The sequence below is a fragment of the Corvus moneduloides genome, chromosome 10, assembly GCF_009650955.1.
Source record: "Corvus moneduloides isolate bCorMon1 chromosome 10, bCorMon1.pri, whole genome shotgun sequence".
NCBI lineage: Eukaryota > Metazoa > Chordata > Aves > Passeriformes > Corvidae > Corvus > Corvus moneduloides.
Genome location: NC_045485.1, coordinates 26,584,738 through 26,605,072, shown reverse-complemented (window position 1 = coordinate 26,605,072; position 20,335 = coordinate 26,584,738). Strand labels below are relative to the sequence as shown.

Sequence of the window (20,335 nt, the reverse complement as noted above, 5' to 3'; positions counted from 1 at the left end):
CCCGCCGCGGCAGCGGCCCCGCGGGAGCCGCAAAAGTTCCTCCGTGGGCGCCCGAATCCCCCGAATAAACGAGGGGATAATTGACAGAAAGAAACGCGGCCGCGTCAGGAGCGGGCGCGCATCGAGGCGTCAGATTAGAGCCAAACACGCCAATATTGCTAATATTGTTTTCCCTTTGTTTTTTTTAAATCCCATCACGGAGCACTTCTGTTGACGGAACTCGCCTCTCTTCCACCTTCGCTAAATTCTAATAAATTATTCAGAATTGTTTAACTCTTGCCTGTGTATCGATTTTTCATTGACCTTTGGGGCGATGACTTCACATAACGGAGCGGTTATTTACCGGGGCAGGTTCGGTACCGGGGGTGGCATTAGCGTTTATTCAGAGCCGCTCACACGCGACCCCGCCGCGACAGGAGCGAGCCCCGGTCCCTCCGCTCCAGGGCCCGCGCGGGGCGTTCTCGATCCCAGGGACATCGGGCACCGGGGGATTCGGTGTGACCCACCCCGCCGCGGCTGCCGACCCGGTGGGTGACCCTCATGAGCCCCTCCGCCCTGACATTTCGTTTACCCCCACGCGCGTTTCGCGATTCCCGTGGCGGGGAGCGCGTGCTCGGGAGCTCGCGTTAAACGAATCAAATTCGGTGAAAAATCGAATTAAGTGAAGTGATTAAATCGTTCTGTCATATTTCTGGTCGTTGCCCGGCGGGTCCCCGCTCGGTCCGTGCCCAGCCGCGCCCGGCGCGCTCCGTCCCGCGGGCACGGCCGCGGTGCCCACGCCGCGCGTGGAGAGCTGTCCCTCCGCCCGCGGGGGCGGCTCTCGGTGCCATAAAACACCGACCCTCCTTTAACTCTTCGAGACGGAACGAAATCCCCTCCGTGCCGCCGTCCCCGCGCGGTCCCCGTCACCCGCGGCGGGACACGGAGCGCGGCGGGACACGCGCTGTGCCCGTGGCTCGCCGCGTTGGTCGCCGTGTTGGCCACGGTGCAGACAGCGCTCCGTGGGCTCTGCGCCCCCCTGGGCAGCGGGACCCCGACCCCGGAATCACCCACGCTCCCCTCCTGCCCGACACCCGCGGCGTGTCACGCCGTGCGCCCGTGGGTCATCGCGTTGGTCACCGTGTTGGGCACGGTGCAGACGGGCTCCGTGGGCTCTGCATCCCCCCGTGGGCAGCGGGACCCCGGCCCCGGCCCGGCCCCGGCCCCCGCCCGTCCCGCGTGGGCGTTCGCCGGCGCGCCGCATCCATGGCTCGGCGCTCGCTGTGGCCGCCTGGCCGCGCTCGGCGGTGGATTGGCGCTGCCTGCCCGCCGCCCCGGAAGGCGCTGGGCTCGAACCGGGGCCGCGGAGGCGCCGCAGGTACGGGGACAGGGGGGCAGGGGGGCAGGGGGACAGGGGGACACGGGGACACGGGGGCACGGCGGGACCGGCCCCCAGGGCATGGCAGGCGGGGATCGGCGGCCGCTGCCGGGGCCGGGTGTGCCCAGCGGCCGCGCGGCCTCCGGTGCGGGCTGTGCGCGGGGCAGCGCCGGCCGCGCACGTGGAGCCCCGCGCGGGGGTGTCCCGGTCCCCCGGGAGCTGCCGAGCAGCCGGGATGCGCGGGCTCCGTGGGACGGAGTGCGTGGAGCTGCTGTTCCTTATTTCTGCTGTGAAATCCCGGTGCTCGGGGCCTGTCCCGGTCCGCACTGCGCTGCTGGGACAGTCCGGGAATTCTCCTGGCGGCAGATGCCGTGTTCAGGACGTGCCGTTTTCCAGGAGGGTGTTCCCTTCAGTCCTGACTCGTGCTTGCTGCGGCTCCCCGGCCCTGGCTCCAGGCGGTCCTTGGGAGGGAGGAATTTCTGTGTCCTTAATGGTGAATTTGTCCTTTGTTCTGCTCCCAGGCTCTCCCCGGTGGATCAGGAGGTGCTGCCTCGGTGGCCAAAAGTGTGAGGAAGGGTAAAAGTTTGGCTGGAGAAAATGAGCAAGTTGAACCCGTCTGTGCTGGGAAGAGGAGGAGCAGGGAAGGGAACGGAGCTGGGAAGGGGCTGGAGCCCCAGGAGCGGCTGAGGGAGCTGGGAAGGGGCTCAGCCTGGAGCAAAGGAGGCTCAGGGGGGACCTTGTGGCTCTGCACAAGTCCCTGACAGGAGGGGGCAGCCGGGGGGGTCGGGCTCTGCTCCCAGGGAACAGGGACAGGAGGAGAGGGACACACGTATTTTGATATAAATATAAACCAGCACAATGCAGACACGAGCCCTTCTCACAGCTGGGAATGTTTGGGTTTTGTGCAGATTGAAGATGGGCCGCCGCTCCTCGGACACGGAGGAGGAGAGCAGGAGCAGGAGGAAGAAGAAGCACCGCAGGCGCTCCTCCTCCAGCAGCTCCTCGGACAGCAGGACCTACAGCCGGAAAAAATCGGGGAGGAAATCCAGGTCGAGGTCGCGGTCTCGGGATCTCCAGTCTTGGACCCATTCCTATGAGAAAAGGTGCATTTGGAGGAGTTTTTAGAAACTGAGCTCTTTTATATTACGGCAGAAAGCTGGAAGTGTTTGAATCCCACGGGTTGGAATTTTGTAGCACAGATTGTTCTGAACCTTGGAAGGTGTGAGAATGTTTTCATTTCCATCAAAATAAAAGCCTAAACCCACCACTGTGACCAGAAATACCCACACCTCCTTCCCCCCACAGGAGCAGTAGAGCAGGGCATGTGCAGACCCAAAGGTGACTTGTGCTTTAAACCAGAGGAACCCCAGCCAGCTGAAATAGCTCTTCCTTTCTTCTCCCAGCAGGGACACCTTCCCCTATCCCAGGCTGCTCCCAGCCCCAGTGTCCAGCCTGGCCTTGGGCACTGCCAGGGATCCAGGGGCAGCCCCAGCTGCTCTGGGCACCCTGTGCCAGGGCCTGCCCACCCTCCCAGGGAACAATTCCTTCCCAATCTCCCATCCATCCCTGCCCTCTGGCACTGGGAAGCCATTCCCTGTGTCCTGTCCCTCCATGCCTTGTCCCCAGTCCCTCTCCAGCTCTCCTGGAGCCCCTTTAGGCCCTGGAAGGGGCTCTGAGCTCTCCCTGGATCCTTCTCCTCTCCAGGTGAGCACCCCCAGCTCTCCCAGCCTGGCTCCAGAGCAGAGGGGCTCCAGGCCTGGAGCAGCTCTGTGGCCCCATCCTGGTTGTCTCAGTCTGGCTCGTGGTGGTGAATTTATTAGGAAGTGGAGCTGGAAAACTCTCCTGGTGTCCAGCTGCCCTGTAAATCCTGTAGGAAATGCTCCTGACAAACCTTCCTGTAGTGGCTGCAGGGTGTGGCGAGGAGGGACCAGTTGGGTACTTGTGGGGGCTTCCTCAGGGATTTATTCCCAGCCCTTTGTCCTGCTGAGGATCTCCATCCTCCCTGAGGGCCAGCGCAGGGTGCCCTGGGCTGTGATCTCAGCCGTGTGCAGTCTGAATCCCGTTAGCCCAGCGCAGGCGTGGCCAGCCCCCAGGGAAACCAGAGGGGGACTGGGGGCTGGATGGAGACCAGTGCACTTAAACTGCATCAAGGAAAGGTCCAGGGCTCTGCTTTTAGGGTCTTGGCTTTGCCCTTGGAGTAGGGCATTTGCTCCTGGTAGTTCAGTCCATGTTCCAGGCTGGGGTCCCCCTGGATTTATCCCTGACCCTCAGGAATCAAAGGCAGCAGTTTCTAGAATTCCTGTCCTTCATCTAGCAGGAACATCACATTCCCTCTCCAGGTGCAGCCCTGTTCTTCAGCAGTTAACCTGTATTTTCCAGTACTCCATCTCCTGCAGCCCCTTTCCCTTATGCTGGGTAATCTCTGAGCACATCCTGAATTCCAGAAGTGTTTCCTTGGTGTTACATTTTAATATTAATCACACGTAAAGGTCAAAAATAGGGGGGATTGTAACTGTTAATTAGTTAACTATTGGGGAGATGGAGAGGAAATGTTGCAAATGAAGATTTGGAACACCTCCCCCCTCCCAGTTTTGGATTTAGTATCATTTCTTCCACCTTTCTCCTTGGTGTGTAAGAATTTATTCTTTGAGTAAACAAAACTGGGAGGGAGGGGAAAGGAAGATACCCTTTTGATTCCTGATTGGACTCAGGAGGGCACTGCCCTTAAATGAACTCAAATGAAATAAATTAACACTGATTACTAATTGTACTTAAAGAAAGGCCCAGGCAGCCTCTCTTTCTTGCCTGGGCTGGGGATTTTGGAGGATCGTCTCCTTAGGGCAGCAGTGTCCATGGGAATGTGAGCTACTTGTTACAGGGGAATAGTAGGAGTTGAGGCTTCTGGAGCACCCTACAACCTCCCCCCCAGGTTTGTAGACGTTTTCTCAGGAATTGTTAGGGGTTTGTCCCTGTTTAGGGTTTTGGTGAGTGCCACACTCACCCCTGGCTCTGTTGCAGGCGCAGACACAGATCCAGCAGCAGCTCTTCCTACGGCTCCAGGAGGAAGCGCAGCCGGAGCCGCTCCAGGGGCAGAGGCAAATCCTACAGGTCCCAAAGGTCCAGGTCAAAAAGTAGAACCAGGAGGTAAGGCTCTTGCCCAGGAAAAAGCAGTGTTATTTCTGCTGTGAAAACATTCCTGTGAAGCCCTGACATAATTACTGAGCTTGGAATAAATGGAAATAATGGCTGCAAGTGATGGTCTAAACCACACATCCCTTGAAACTTCCTAGTTTGGGATCTCTGGAGTGCTTTGCATGCACTAAATGTATGTTTCAGTTACCCTGGTGAAACAATTTTGAAGATAAGCTATTTATTTTGCATTTGATTCAAACAAAAAAAAAACATTAATAGGGTCTCTTGGCTTCATAGAATCATTTGGAAATATCTTGTGGATGTTTTTTGCTTCCTGCTTTCCATAACTCCCACACATAACACTTGCTCCCTGAAGTTCAGAATAAACTGAGTTTCTCATCTGTGTTTCTCTTGGAAAAGGATGAGTATTTAGATATGCAATCCTTTATTAATATTTAAGGATGTCTTCAGTGAATTTTTGCACACGTTGGTGTGGGACAAACAAGTATTTCACAATTTAAATATTTAAATCCTCATGAGAAGTTGCAAAAGGTATTATAAAATCTGCTTTTCTTCTTTAATTAAAAGAAGCTCAAGTTGTGTTTGTGTGTGTTTTTAATTAAGAAGTTTAACTGAAGTTTATCCTGGATACCAGGTTTGCCATTAGCATTTTCTAGTGGTTTTAAATTAATTATCGAGTGCATCAGGCAGGTCAAAGCTGTTTGGGTGTGTATTTACAAATCTTCAGGCAGGTGATTTTGTGTGCCTGCACTAAGAATTTGTTAAACCTGTGATTTCCAAATCCAAACCAGGAGAGCTGTTGCCTCTAAATGTTGAAAAATTGTTGGTGGAAGATGTGAGTATTCCCCTTTCTCTTATTTGTGCTGTGCCATGACTTATTCCCAGCTGTTCATTGGGAGAGTTGCCCAGACCCTTTCTTGCTGCAGTGCCTTTGTAGAAGAAATTTGATTATTTAAACAGCCTGACCTCTCTTGGAGTGTCCTCCCCATCGGAGCTGTACAGATAATCTGTGAATATCCACTTTTTCCCCTAAGAAAATCAGTTTGAACCCCCAGAAATGTCAGAAGAATGAGGTGAAAATGAAGGTTTTTCAGCATATCACATATTCAGTGTTAGGAAATGGGATTTTGTTATAATAAAGACAAATTCCAGTTCCCATTTGCTATGGTTTAATGGTCATAAAATAATATAGAATAAACAGAAATTGCAGATCTCACTACCTATGCTCTAGTGGTCATCTTTTCTATAGAGGTTTGATTTTAATCATGGTTACAATATATGGAAATTAGGCACCTAAAAACTTGAAAAACATGGCTATGGCTAGAAAATATGTGTATCAGGTATGTTATGTATCAGGTATTTTATGTATCAAATCCTTTATGCATCAGCTGTGCAGCACTAGAGGGGGAGAGCTGCCCATTCCTTTAAATGCTGGTCCTATTCACACACACTGAGGGAAAATACTGATAAATAGCACACTAAATGATCCCAGAAGAGTCCAAAAGCTTAAAATCAAGCCCAGCAGGACACATTCTATCCTTTATTGTAATTTTTCCAGGTCTGCTGGTAATGTTTCACTGAGCAGCTGTGGATTAATCTGATTTTGGGGAGTTAAACCTTGGTTTAGCACAAAGCTGCTTCTTGGGGCCTGTGCTTGCCCTGGTTGTCAGTGCTGAGCTCTTGCAGTGATGCCAAATAATCCCTTGTCTGCCTCAAAGTCACTCAATCCAAGGGCTCACCAGCTTTCCAAGGACTTTAGGATTCCTCAGAAGGAAGAGATCATGGGGGAAAGAAGGAATGTGATGGAGGGGTAGAAAAAGTAAACCTAAAAATAAAAATGGTGGGAAAAGGTGATTCAGGACTGGGGTTCTCTGTCTCTTCCCGTGCATGACCTGGGGCAGGTGTGGAGGAGGGAAGGGAGGAGCTGCCAGGGCCCAGGGGTACCAAAGGAGATGGTTCCTATGGATGAGGAATGGAGCTGGGGCAGCCTGTGGATCCCAGAAGTAGGAATGGATTAAAAAGGCAAGTGGACAAGGAAAGTCCACTCAAAGCTGGTAAATGCGCAGACAGTGTTTGTCTTGGGAAATGTGTGTATTTGTGGTGCTGACATGGAATTTTCATGAATTCCGTCTGTAATTCCCAATTTTTTTTGTTCAGGGTGGGACAACTTACTTTCCTGTGACTTTTCACGTGAAGAAACCACTTGTAAATAATTAATGAAAGGACCCAGAGTAACTCAGGCAGCCCCTTGTGTTCCTGCAGTAAGGAATGTATTATCCAGAGAAATATTCCTGGTGATCTCCAACTTCTGGATGGCCAGGGGAGGGAGGAAAAGCTGCTGCCCCACCTGGAAAGTAGCAGGAAAGGGAAGATCAGCCCTGTATTTGTAACCCTCCTGCTGCACCTGCAGGGGATTATCCCAGTTAGGAGCTGAGCAAATGCCATTTTAAAATTTCATTTTATTTACTGTGAGTCTGACTCTAGAAAATTGCCTTCATGTTGGAAGTTAAGGTCTGTTACACGGTCTCTTTAAATCCCTGGAATTGTTTTTGGTATAAATCATGCAGGTGGCACAGATTCTGGATCCTCTACCATCTTTTCTTCCCACAGTCCCTTACCAGCTCTTAATTTGTTTCTCAGGGTAGTGAAGGTGTTGTTAAAAGTAATGTATTCTTTAAATAACTTCTCTAACAGAGGTGTTTTATTTGGGCAGGTGATTTACAGATCTCCAGCAGTGCAAAACACTGAGATAGATCAAGTTTTGTTTTGAAAAGTTGGATTTTTGTAATGACACGTGTAAGATATTTTAAATAGGTGTTGTTTGTAACCTAAACTGATTTTTTGTGCTTTATTTGAGCAGATAAGGAAACTTGTGCATATTATGATTGTTTTATTTTAGATGCATTTTTAGAGTGAAAAAAGTGCAGCTTCCCAGTAATGGTTGTGTTTCATTTGAGAAGCTAAAGGAACTTGTGCATATGTTGACTATTTTATTTTAGATGCAGTTTTAGGGTGAAAAAAGTGGGGCTCCCCAGTATTGCCTGTACTTTATTGGAGAGGATGAAGAAACTCGTGCATTATTATCACTACTTTGTTTTAGATGCATTTCTGGAGTTAAAAAAGTGGAGCTTCCCAGAAACGGTTGTGTTTTATTTGAGAGGATAAGGAAACTTGTGCATGTTATAACTATTCTGTTTTAGATGAATTTTTAAAGTCAAAAAAGTGGAGCTTCCCAGTAATGCTATAAATTCCAAGCTGTCCTACAGCGAGGGAGTACAATGCAAATACGACTTAATAAGATCACAAACTGAATTTCAGCAGAAACAACCAAGATTTACATTAAATTAGGAATTTTAAAACCGATTTAGTTTGTTTTACTGAGCATTTGCTTAATAACATTTCGCCTCCTTGCAATCTTTTTAAAGCCAATAATTCGTCTGTGAAGCACAGGCACATCCTCCTGTGGAAAAATTGGAAGCAACAGCTCCCAGCTCTGCAACCACACATCCAGAGCTGGAAAGGAATATTTCAGCTCCACAGAATTTAATAAATCATCCCATTTCCTAATTTGATCATATTAGATGCTGATGTGGAAGGAGCATTTCAAATAGCAGCTCCTCATTAATATACATCAGGCTGGGGAATAGCAGGGAATACTTATGGAGGGATGTCACAGTTCCTGTTCCTTAGTTTACTAAGTGAAACAGGTTGATGTGATCCTGGGTGTTATTTGTCACTGTCTTGCTAAAATGGTTTGGGTCGAGTTATGGAGTCCAGAAAGACGGCGGCTGATAAATCAAAAGTGGATTGAGTGGACAGGAGGCAGTGATTGATACCGTGACAGGATATGAAGAAAGGAATCTTGATAGGAGCATGCCCGATATTGAATATGAGAAGGAAAATGGCCCTGGAGTATGGATATTATTCAAGGAAATGAGAATAATAATATCATCTTGAAATTATTGCTGGGTGAAGATTAGGAGAGTTCTTATTAGAATATTCTGCTGCTGTGCCGTGCAGGAGCTCGGCTCCCGCAGAATTCCGGGGTGGATGGAGTCCTGGGAATATTTGGAGAGTTTCCACTGCGATTGTTCTGCAAGTTAATCATATATAAAATACTTTGCAGCAGAACTTGCAGCACAAATCTTCTAATTCATGGAGCTTTAAATAGAATTAACCAAAAAACGTTGACCTTTATTCCCTGATTTCACCCAATCCCGTGATTAGAGAGTATTTCACTGGAATTGCCTTTGAATATGCAAGTTTGCTTTGTTGTCTGCCAAGTGTCTTTGGCTTCTCCTGTTATGTTAAACTGCAAACTGCTGCCTTAAAATACCTTTAATGCACTTCAAAATTGACACAAAACCAGCAAGTACGTCCATACATACTGAAGAAGAAAAGAGATTATATGGAAAGTAATCCTGCCTGGAGACCTGATCCTTGGGAGTGTGGCTGAAGGAGGTGTTTGATCAGGTTTTACATCTTATTTCTTTACCATTCCTCCAGTCTAATTAATTTACTATTGAAATGTCTGCAGTTTATTGTAGTCCAGGGCAGGGGAGCTGCTGCTCGGGGCTGGCTTTGGAATAGGCTCAGGTTTGGGGATGCAAAAGCAGCTGCCATTATCCCAGCAGTGTGCACTGGAATTAACCTGGGTTCAACCCTCCCAGCCTGGCAGAATTCTTTGTGTTTAGCAGTTAATTTTGTAATATTTAGAAAGATGGTCCTCAAGTGCAGTGTGAAAAGGAGCATTCAACAGCTGGAAGTAAAACCCCACTGATTTTTTTTTTATCTTTGAGAATTTCCTTTTTTTAATATCTGCTTTAAAGTCAAAAGGTTTTTAAAAAACCCAGACCACTGCTTTGGTAGATTTTAGAGAAGGGTTGGTGCTGCACAGTTTGTAGGACTTTTAAAAGATATTATCACTGACTGTTTTTGTATTTGTGTTACTTGGACCTGTCTTCAGTTAATCTCCTTTTTTCCATACAGTGTATTATTTTAGTGTGGATTAATGTGCTGGAGCCCTTCCACATTAAAACCTGGCCTATCAGACCTCACAGCTGATAAGAACTGTTGGATCAAGACACAATCTGTAGTAATTTTGTTCAGAACAGCCTTTTATTTACAGCTGTGTCTGTCTGTCCTGCTTGGCACACACTGGTGGAGAGCTTTCCATGGATTACAGAGCAGGGGCTTAATTGTGAACAACTTCAGGAGAAACCTCTTCAAACAGCATTGGCCTAAAAGGAAAAGAAAGCTTTTTAGGAGAGAGGAAAATAAAAGGTATGGATGTTTTGAGTGGACAGCAGACAGACAGAGAGTAAAATTGTGATGGGCCCGGTGAATTTGCTGGAGAGTTTATGGAGGAACAGGAGGGTGTGGAGTAGGGAGTGATTAAAAAAAAAAAAAGGAATGGAATGTCTCCAGTAGTGGGCAAAGATCCCTTGTAGTTGTTGGAGTTGAAGAGTGATTTTTAAGGGTGTTAAGGTGTGAATTTCAGGGTGATGCAGCTGTGTGGATTAAAGCTGGTGCTGTTCCAGGTGAGGGCAGAGGTCTGGCTGCAGGACTGAGCGTTGGCACAGGTGATGTTGGCTGTTCCAGGGAAAAGGAACAGCTCAGGGACAAAGGGAAGGTTTCTGGACTGCCCATCCACCAGCTTTGTGTGCTGGGAGGAGGTGGAAGTGGAGTTTGGGTAGGAGCAGCAGGACTGACTCAGAGCAATGGGACTGGGACAGGCAGGGACAGCCAGGGCCCTTTTGCTGCTGCAGGACACCAGGAATGACCTGAGCTGCCCACAACAGGGTTGGGCACACAGGGACAGGGCTGAGCAGCTCTTCATCTAGGAAAATCCTTTGGAAATACCTCTCTTGGAAGAATTTTCCAAAGAGAAGCAGACAGGAGTCCTATCAGAAGCCAAGCAGTGCTGTTTAATTAGAACATTGCTTTTGAAATTCCAACCCAAGCCATTCCATGCCTCTATAATTTTATCCTTGTAATTAATTCTTACGATTGCTTAATTTTTTGCCTGGTTGTAGCCACTGGAGTTCCTATTCAAGCATTGATCTGCTGCTGTCCTTGTTTCCCAAGTTAACCCACTCAGGTGCAATTATGTAAGGAATCAGTGTAAATATTACATGCTCCTCTCTTTTTTTACTGCTGTGGAAGTTTGAAGCCTTTGGTCCATTAGCAAATAGATTTAATTAAGATATTGCAGCATTTCTTTCATGAAGCTTCAAATGAAAGCTTGGGGCAGGAAGGTGGAATTTACATTACTGAGTGTGATCTGTAGCTTTCCTGCTGGTGGTAATGTCAGCTCATGTTTACTTTTCCCACAAGAAATCCAACCCTGCAGTTTTTATTTAGGATCTTGTTGCATTCCAGGTTGTATCAGCAACAGCCTCTAAAAGTATCTCTTCATTTTGTTGTAATAACTGATTTTTTTTCAAGAGAAATGAGCAGTTTGTGTACGTGGCTGCACAGGAAAGGCACAGAGGTGGAGAAGGAGCAGTGGAGATATCCTGGAGCACCAACCACTGCCGAGCTCATTGCCCAGCCCTAATTGACCACTTTGGGAAATTAAACTTCACAAGGCAATGCCAAGGGCCCTCCAGTTATCAATAAGGCCACAGAGCTGCGAGTGACAGTTGCTTTGATGCCTTTCATTGGTATAAAACCAAAAAAAAGCCGTAAAAAAAAAAAAGCTCTGAATGCATAAGTGCTGTTCATTTAGAGCTCAGGCTCGAGTCTAATTACACGTAAAGTTGGTTTTCTGTGCAGCCCAGGTGTTATGTACACACTGTGTGTTTAAAGTAGAGCTGCTTATTTCTCTAGAACCTTTTATTCCTCCCTTTGGAAGAAGGTGCACTTGCAGGTTGTTGGGTTTTTTAATGCTTCAGTTTTCTGTTTGGAAAAGGTACTCAAGAAGACAAGAAAAATACGCCTCCCCTTAGTGGGGAATTGCCTTTTTGATTTCTGTGTGTCTGCATTCTAAACCACCATGTATTTTAAGTTTGTTTTTTTTTCTAATCCTCTTTTTTTCCTCTGCTACCAAAGCTCTGGCCATGAAATAGAATCTGTTATTTCTTTGCTGCAGAGCTCAGGTTTCTCGAGGCAGCCCTGCGCAAGCAGATGTCTTAAGGATGCCCTGGTAATCCAAGACCCTCTTTGCTCTGTAAATTGTTGCTCTTTCCAGGGTTCATTTCTAGGAGTGATTTTCCCACTGTGAAACACAAAACAGTAGAATTTAGTAGTAAAAATTTACTTTTTATTCCCATCTTTCACTTTTTCTAATTCTAATAATGTATGGCAGGAACAGAATCTGCTTAAAATGATGCAGGCAAAAAATGTGGATTTCTGCCAAAAAAGTGATATGGAAAGGGTGTGTTGGGCATGGAGTGATAGAGCAAGGGGGAATGGCTTCCCACTGCCAGAGGGCAGGGTTAGATGGGCTATTGGGAAGGAATTCCTGGCTGGGAGGGTGGGGAGGCCCCTGGATCCCTGGCAGTGCCCAAGGCCAGGCTGGATGTTGGGGCTTGGAGCAGCCTGGGACAGTGGAAGGTGCCCCTGCCCATGGCACTGGATGAGCTTTAAGGTCCCTCCCAACCCAAACCATTCTGTGATTCCCTATAAACCAGCGTCCATGCCCTGGAATTCTTTGCTCTCAGCTTTTTGCAGGATTCCAGGCATTGCTCCTTAGCAGGAGGTTGCTGTGTGAGAGCAGGGCAGTCCCTGCTGCAGGCAGGGTTTGGGTGCCTTTGTGACAAGTGTTATCCCATGAAAACCAATTTTCCTTTGAGATCCAGTCAGGCAGCTCCCAGTCAGTGTTGGTACCATTCCCAGTGTGTGCTTTGGCAGTGAGCTCGTGCTGGATTAAGCTGATTAAAATCGAGGTACCCTGACACTCCCTGGCTGTCCCTTCATCTTTTGTGCTGCTGCTTCTTCTCCTCTCACATCTCAACTCCAGAGTTTCTGGGGTTTTCCCAGTTTCCAGGGCAAAGCACTGAGGCTCCCAGGAGTGCCAGAGCAAGATGTAGAGCTGATAACTCCTCATCTGCTCCTGATGCAGCTTAATTGGCATCAGACCGTGGCCCTGTCGGAGCCATGGCAAAGCTGCGCTTGACTTCTGTGATTCCAGATCTTCCCGAGCTGGGATGTTCTAGGAAGGAAAGGTTCCCAAAAGAACTTTGATAATTGCAGGCATGCACAGAGTTTTTGTGCTTCTGCTGTTGAAACAGAGTGTGAGTAACTGAACAAAATATTTAATGTTAAATATGTGGTCACGCTACTGAAAATATGGGAAAACTTGGATTTGGTTTTGTGTGGTGTAACTGAAGACAGGTGTATTTAAATATATAATGTGTATTTAAAAAAACCTAAAACATAGGAAGAGATGGGAATTTGTTATCTCTATCATAATTTTAACTATAATTCAAATATTTTGATTGTACTCTTGTAGAATTTTATTTTGAATCTAAGTTTTCTGCAAAATTCTTACATGCAAAGCCCCAAAATCCTGGGAAATGTGTTCAGTAGGGAGTTTCCTTACCCACAGACATTATTGTAAGATATTCTCCAGTTGTGTTTTTTATTGGATCATATCCATATCTCTTGATGAGAGGCAAGTGAAGGCAACCTCTCAATGAATTGAGAGGCTCAGATTGTGCTCAGCTCCAATAACTGATGTAAGTTCTTGCCGTAATTCTGTGCCACGGATTTATAGCCCAGAAATGAAGGCAAGGCCAGCAGTATGGGTTTGTTATTTTTAATTTTGTATAAACTCTTAGGTATCTGTTTTTCTTCCATAGTTTTTGGTTCTCCTCTATGGAAACAGGCAGGGATAAACTGAATTGTGATAGAATTTAAATTAATCTGTGGCACAGCACTGAAAATCTGTTCCCAGTCCATATCAAAAAGAGATGATAAAAGTTTTCCTGTTAAAGCTCTGAGCTTCTTGATTGGAGAATGGGTTTAAAAAAAAAAAAAAGCCTTTTCCTATCTTTTTCCTATATAGTCTTCTTGAAGTTCTTCCAAATTAGATTTTAAATGCCAATTAGGAGGTTGAATATACTAAAATAAAAGCAAATACAACCAAAATGGCCTCACCTTATGGCTAGTTAGGCTTTTTCTCTCAAAAGCAGAACCTCTGCTCTGAGCATGGCTTTGAGAAAGATATTCAGCTTAATGAACACATTAATTAGAACCATAACTATTTATAAGATAATTAGAAACGAAGCACGGTAAACTGGGCTTTTCCTGCAATTAATGGAGGATTAATTACTGGAGGTAATGAAGTGGATTTTTAAATGCATTAAGGTGAAGTACAGAGATGTGCAAGGCTTTGTGATAGTTGCATAATTATTCCAGGCTGTTTGAGCAGAGCTCGTATGAGCTTGCTAATAAGCATCATTGCATCATTATGTATGCACTTAAAAAGACTTACCACCAAAATGACTGCCTAATTATTTCTAATTGGCAGGACTCTGTGTAGTCATTGAGCTGTTTGTAGCCATTTTAAGGTTCATTTAACTATCCTTGGGGCCATGTGATAGATGGAAAAAAGCTCCTGCTCCACGCTGGCCTTGGCTGGCGCCGTTAATCAGTTTTGGTGGGCTCCAGTTTGAAATGCATTTGCTCCTGCAGAGGTCAAAACCTGAAGTAGTCCAAGCAAAGTTTGGCTTTTTGAAGCCACTTGACTGTATTCATTAGCAATTAGTAAAATAATTGTGTCTGTCGCTGTGTTTGGATTTCCGTCGGGCCGGGCGCGCTTTCATCGCCGGCCCTTCTTACGGCACATCAGCTTCCCAGGAGTCCAAACCTTCTTCCCAGAGCCCCTTTTAGCAACTTCAGTGCCTCGTGTTCAGCTGCAGCACCTTTCTTCAGTCATTTGTTCCCTTAACCAGCTCCCAGCATTTCACCACCAGCAGCTCCTTTGCTCCCGGTTGATTCCCGAGTGGAAGTTTCTACCCCGGGACAGCACTGCAGGGCTTTTCAGGGCATCTCCGAGGAATTTTAGGCACTGAGCAGTGAGAGAGGAATCCAGGAGCAGGCAAATCCTGATGCTTCCCAGTGTTTGGCAGTTTGGGACATCTGTTCCCAGGATGTTGACTGCTCTGACATCCAAGGACACCACCCGGCAGCGGGAATAACCCCGCTTGTCCCCAGTCCCTGTGTTGGGTTAGTGCAGTGCTGCCACCAATAATTCCACTGGAGATCTTGTGGCTCCCCTCTCCAAATGCCCTGCTTGGAGATGGTGGAATCAGGCTGGAGTGATTTTATCTCCCCATGTAGGATTTAACGTGACATCCCATTAGGAAGTGCCTGGGAAAGTTCTCCGGGAGCGTGTGGTCCTGCTGGATGTAATCACAACCATCTGCAGGGTGCTGTGAGCCTACAGGAGCCACTCGTGCAGCTTAGGGAAACACTGCGAGCAAATTGCAGCCTGATAAAAGAAAGGTCAGCATTGCCATTGTGGCCACCAAAAATGGGGGTTGAGTAATTTCATATTAATGCATAACCCAAACAATTATTATGGTTGAAGTGTAAGGTTGATCGAAAAGAGTTATTCATTAAAAAAACAACCAAAATGTCATTGATTTCAGGAGATATTAGTTCAAGTAACAGATATTGATTCAAATAACAGATAAAGGATTAAAGCAAATTAATTGTGGCAACTTAAACTAAAGCAGAAACAAATCCTTAAGGAAAACTGCAGAATTGTTTCAATTTTTTAAAAACAGGTTTAATTTTGAGACTTCTCTGAAGGTAGTTTTTAGATCACTTTGTAAGCAAATATTCAATACAGAAAAATGATGTAAAATACAAATACCCCTTCTTATTCATTGCGAATTTTATTTTATGGAGTCCCAAGAAATGTGTGGTGATGGAAATTGCTCTGTAGATTATCATAACTAGGAAATGCATTTTAGAGTGAAACCACAGTTTTAATTATATCTATATAATCTGGAAACTGGGTAGTTAAATTAAAGTAAATTAGACTTTCAGTGCAAATGGTACCCACTTCCTCAGAGGGTGACAATGAGGGGGGTGAGGATGAGTTGTTCCTCACCCCTTGGCTGAAAGGAATGTTGGAAATGTGATTGTTACAGATCAGGCAGCAGGATAAAGTCAGATCTGGAGCATTCTGGTGACTCTAAAATACCTGAATTATGGGTTAATTAAGCTCCCTTGCTTCAGCCAAATCAAAGAGATGGAATTCTCTGAATCATCTGGTGAAGTCTTGGCCTTACTCAGAGCATCACTCACAGCAAGAGGATCCGATCGCGGGGCTGGGGCTGGAGGTTGGGAACCAAAGCCATGGAGTTTGTGGTGTGTCCCAGCTGGGGAGTGGAATGGATTGCTGGGAATGATTTGAGCTCATCCAGGGAATGGTGGCATCCCAGTGGCCTGTGGTCAGTCAGTGCACCTTGGGTTTTGGGGAGCAGGAAAGTGCCAGGCAGGATGGAGCTCTCTGCCCTCTGCAGCATCGAGGAGTATCCAGAACTCCCAGAGAGCTGGAGCTTGAGCAGCAGCAGGAACCTGTAAGTGTGAGGGAGAAAAAGTTAGAGAAACATGAAAAATACATCAGTAAAAAAGAAAAAAGTACACACAGCAGTAACACCTGGGGACATCAGTGACTCCTGGAAGGTGCTGGAGGGGTGGCAGGCGAGTCTCCCTTGCTTAGGATATTAACTCAGTATAAGTTACATATTTCAGTTCTAAAATCCTGTTATAGTCTATTCCCTCCCCTCCAACATCCCCAGGATGGTACTAATTGTGTTAATTAACACCATGGTGGTGTGAATCTTCCCAGAGTTGTGGGGACAGAATTGTGGAAGGTTTTGAGTGACACAGCAGGTACTGGTTTATTTTTGCAATTCCTGAGCTGTCTGATTTGGGTAATATTCTCAGTGATGGAAATAATTCAGTTTTCATTTTAATTCTTGCCTTCAGGTCTGGAAATGAGATGAGTGTGGGACATAAGAGCTGCTGTTGCAGAGTCAGGAACCTGAGTGATGCTGGGCTGTCGCTGTTTCCTGGGTTAGCTGTGGCTTTGTGAGGTTCTTTCGTGTTGTAAACAAAAAGCAGAGCTTAGAAGAAAGTTCCATGAGACTCTTTTTTAAACAAAGCATAGGTATGTAGAAATCACATCATAATTCACCTTTATTACCCATTTTTATTGGCACTGACACCAACTGGTTTGTGCTCAGCATCATCAGTTGATCAGAACAGTCAGAACACATTTTGAAATATAATAATTAAGTACTTCTGTTGCTTTATGTATTTTTTTTTTTCTTAACAATCCAGATTTTGTTGTTTCTCTTTCTGGTGTGATTTATTTTACAGTATACATGCACATTCCATGATGAAAACACTAATTTTTAAAATAGCAAATGAAATTTTCAGCGTTTCTTCCCTGTCCTCCCATGGAGTTTTTAATTAGCTGTAAGAGTTGGCCTTTGGGGGGGGCAGGACAGGGTTAGAGGTGATAACTCCCAGTAAAGGAGATTTTGGGGCTGATAAAGGTGGCAGCTCCGTGCTCCTCAGCAGTCTCCAGGAATGGAGCTGTTCAGTTTTCATGCAGGAGAATATTAAAAACAGACCCTGCTTTCCTCTCTCCACTCTGTGTTTGTTACATGCAAAATATTAAAGGGAGGTGCATCCAACTTGCAGGGAAATGAGAAAATTATCTCTGTATTTATAGAGAGTGCACTGGAAAATAGACATAAAATATCCAAACTCTTTGTATTGTCCCTCCACAAGATTTTGAGTGGATGGTGTGATACATTTTTGCTTTTTTTGTGTATCTAAAGCCTTTTTATGACTTAATTTTTGAAGTTCAGTTACAGCAATTTTCATTAAAAATGTTAAGTTTGTTTTGCTTTTACTTTGGGAAAACAAGGTGATATTCTAAAAATCTTTCTGTATTTATCAAAAACCTATGGTGGTAAAAAGCACAGTGGAATACCTGAATTTTTACATCTCGTAAGATTTAAACCTCAACCTGTCTGGTTGCCACTGAATTAACAAAAAAAAATTGCCTTTTTTTTTCAGTTGTGACTACAGAGAATGGGTTCATTTGTTTTACTCAGGAAAAAGTAGAGCCACAGCTTTTCAGCCAGGTGTTATTTCCAGTATGTTCTTTGTGGTCATTATGAATCCAGTCAGTCTCAATATTCCCAGTCTTCCAAATTAGGTATTTATTTCTAGGAAATGCCTTAATCCTGTCTTTCTTTTTGCCTTTTAAATGGTGTTGCAGTGTTGAAGAATGAGAAATACTCAGATTTTTTTTCCCCCGTTGTTTCAATTTTGGCTCTGTGCTGGTGGCACTTTGACAGCTCAGTTGCTAGAGATGGTGCTGCATGACCTAAATTGTGATTTTTGGGGGGTTTTTTTGCAGTTTCTGAGAGCAGGTAGTGTCCTGGTGTGTAAGCTGATTTCAAACATCTGCTTAGGTAATTCCATTCAGCTGTCTAATCTCAGTTTGAGGGTGTAAGGACACACAAACATTAGAGTCCTTAAGCTCAGACCATCACTGTGGCCTTAGCTTTGGAGGTTTTATGATCACAAAACCTGAAATCCTGGGTTTGTCGCAGGCAGACAGAGGAGCAGTGTTTACCTGTAATTAATTTGAGCTGAGGCTCAAGGGAAGTGGAAAACCTCAACCTGAAAAATCTCTTCTGTCTGTCCCTTAACATTTTACCATAATATCAGAGGTGTTGTCAAATTTACAACAAATAATTACCTGGCTTGTGATTCCATCTGGAAAATGAGTTGGAGCCTTTTCCATGGCTCTGGGATACATCCAGGTCTTCCTGGCAGGGCAGATGCAGAGTCACTAATGCCTGCATGAGGCAGAAAGGAATAACCTGGTGTGTTTATCCAGGGTCCTGCAAGAAAGCTGGACCTTTGTTTTTTCAAATAGATTCCAGCTGTATGGAGAATGGAATAAGCACACGTGTTTGTATGAATTAATTACAAGGTCTGGTGGATCTGCTTGCTAATAGAATATGTTATTCATTTGTTCCTGTAGAATTCCAGTTTTCCCTTTTTTTTTGAGAAGATGTAACATGCCTTTCCTCCAGGATTGCACCTTTTAAGCTTCCATTCAGCCCGTTTTTTCCTGGTTGCTCTTTCCTCAGCCTAAGCAGTGACAGTTCTGGGATTTGGTTGGGAGAGGAAGGAATTTTCTTGCTGGGATCTTTGTGTGGCAAATCAACAATTGTTTTGCTTTTGCCTCACCTCGTGGTTTTAAACTTCTTGTATGAGCAGAAGACAAGTTGTGTATTCTCAGCTCATTTGTGCCTTTTTTTGTTTTGTTTTTGCATTATTGGAATAATATTTACTTCCCTTATCAACCTTAACTTTGGTTTTGTATGGAAGTTTCTATCTAATGTACCTGCAGCTGGGTACTGCACACATCTCTTTAGGTGTATGTGGGATTTATGCCCTTGAACTCCAAGACTGCTTTGAATGAGAAGGGACAAGGAATGGGAGGGACTTTTGACTGTTTATTTAATAGCCAGGAAAATGTACCAATTTCTGTATTAACTTCTGTTTCTTTAGTGTTTTATTCCCTAAAGATTATTAGGGTTAGATTCCAGGTTTTTTCTGGTCTGTCATGGCATGGCTACAGGAATACAAGGTTGGAGAAAGGTCCTGCTTTGGGATACACTTGTAAGAAGATGTGAGGGGAATCCATGTCATGTAAAATCAGATGTGTTCTTACCAGATGATCTTAACTTGAGGTTGAATTTTAGGAAAGAGTCTTCACACAGATTGACAAGGGAAATAAATGGTTTATCTCCCAGCAGTTTAATTAACCCATGATTTATCTCTCAGGTAGCAGTAAGGTCTGTTTTTGGTTTCAGTTTGCCATGAAGTGTTCACTGAGGTGCTCCTGCAGCTGGCAGGGCCTGGTCGGCTTCTCTTCCATCGCCCATTCCTCAGGCAGGGAGTTGGGCTTGAATTCCATGAGAAGCCAGTTCTGAGCCCAGCCCTGCTGGCAGCTCAGGTGAAGGGAGCTCACTGTGTTTCTGGCATTGGTTCTTCTCCCCCATTGTTGATCTCCCATGAAGGGAGCTCACCGTGTTTCTGCTGTTGGTTCTCCTCCCCCCATTGTTGATCTCCCATGAAGGGAACTCGCCGTGTTTCTGCTGTTGGTTCTTCTCCCTCAGTTGCTGATCTCCCATGAAGGGAACTCGCTGTGTTTCTGCTGTTGGTTCTTCTCCCTCAGTTGCTGATCTCCCATGAAGGGAACTCGCCGTGTTTCTGACATTGGTTCTCCTCCCCCATTGTTGATCTCCCATGAAGGGAACTCGCCGTGTTTCTGCTGTTGGTTCTTCTCCCTCAGTTGCTGATCTCCCATGAAGGGAACTCGCCGTGTTTCTGACATTGGTTCTCCTCCCCTGGTTGCTGATCTCCCATGAAGGGAACTCGCTGTGTTTCTGGTGTTGGTTCTCCTCCCCCGGTTGTTGATCTCCCATGAAGGGAACTCGCCGTGTTTCTGACATTGGTTCTCCTCCCCCATTGTTGATCTCCCATGAAGGGAACTCGCCGTGTTTCTGCTGTTGGTTCTTCTCCCTCAGTTGCTGATCTCCCATGAAGGGAACTCGCTGTGTTTCTGGCATTGGTTCTTCTCCCCCAGTTGCTGATCTCCCATGAAGGGAACTCGCTGTGTTTCTGGCATTGGTTCTTCTCCCCCGGTTGTTGATCTCCCATGAAGGGAACTCGCTGTGTTTCTGCCATTGGTTCTCCTCCCCCCATTGTTGATCTCCCATGAAGGGAACTCGCTGTGTTTCTGGCATTGGTTCTCCTCCCCCCATTGTT

At 45.9% G+C, this 20,335-nt stretch overlaps 1 protein-coding gene across 1 annotated transcript in view; it reads left to right on the top strand.

Annotated features, from left to right (window-relative positions):
- Positions 1–1,280: 1,280 nt before the first annotated feature.
- Positions 1,281–20,335, top strand: part of RSRC1 (arginine and serine rich coiled-coil 1) — a 100,545-nt gene continuing 81,490 nt past the window's right edge. The window contains exons 1-4 of the mRNA XM_032119724.1: positions 1,281–1,357; positions 1,879–1,923; positions 2,266–2,460; positions 4,376–4,501. Coding sequence (XP_031975615.1) covers positions 2,273–2,460; positions 4,376–4,501 — 314 coding nt within the window. The 5' untranslated portion in view covers positions 1,281–1,357; positions 1,879–1,923; positions 2,266–2,272. The remainder of the gene's footprint in view (positions 1,358–1,878; positions 1,924–2,265; positions 2,461–4,375; positions 4,502–20,335) is intronic.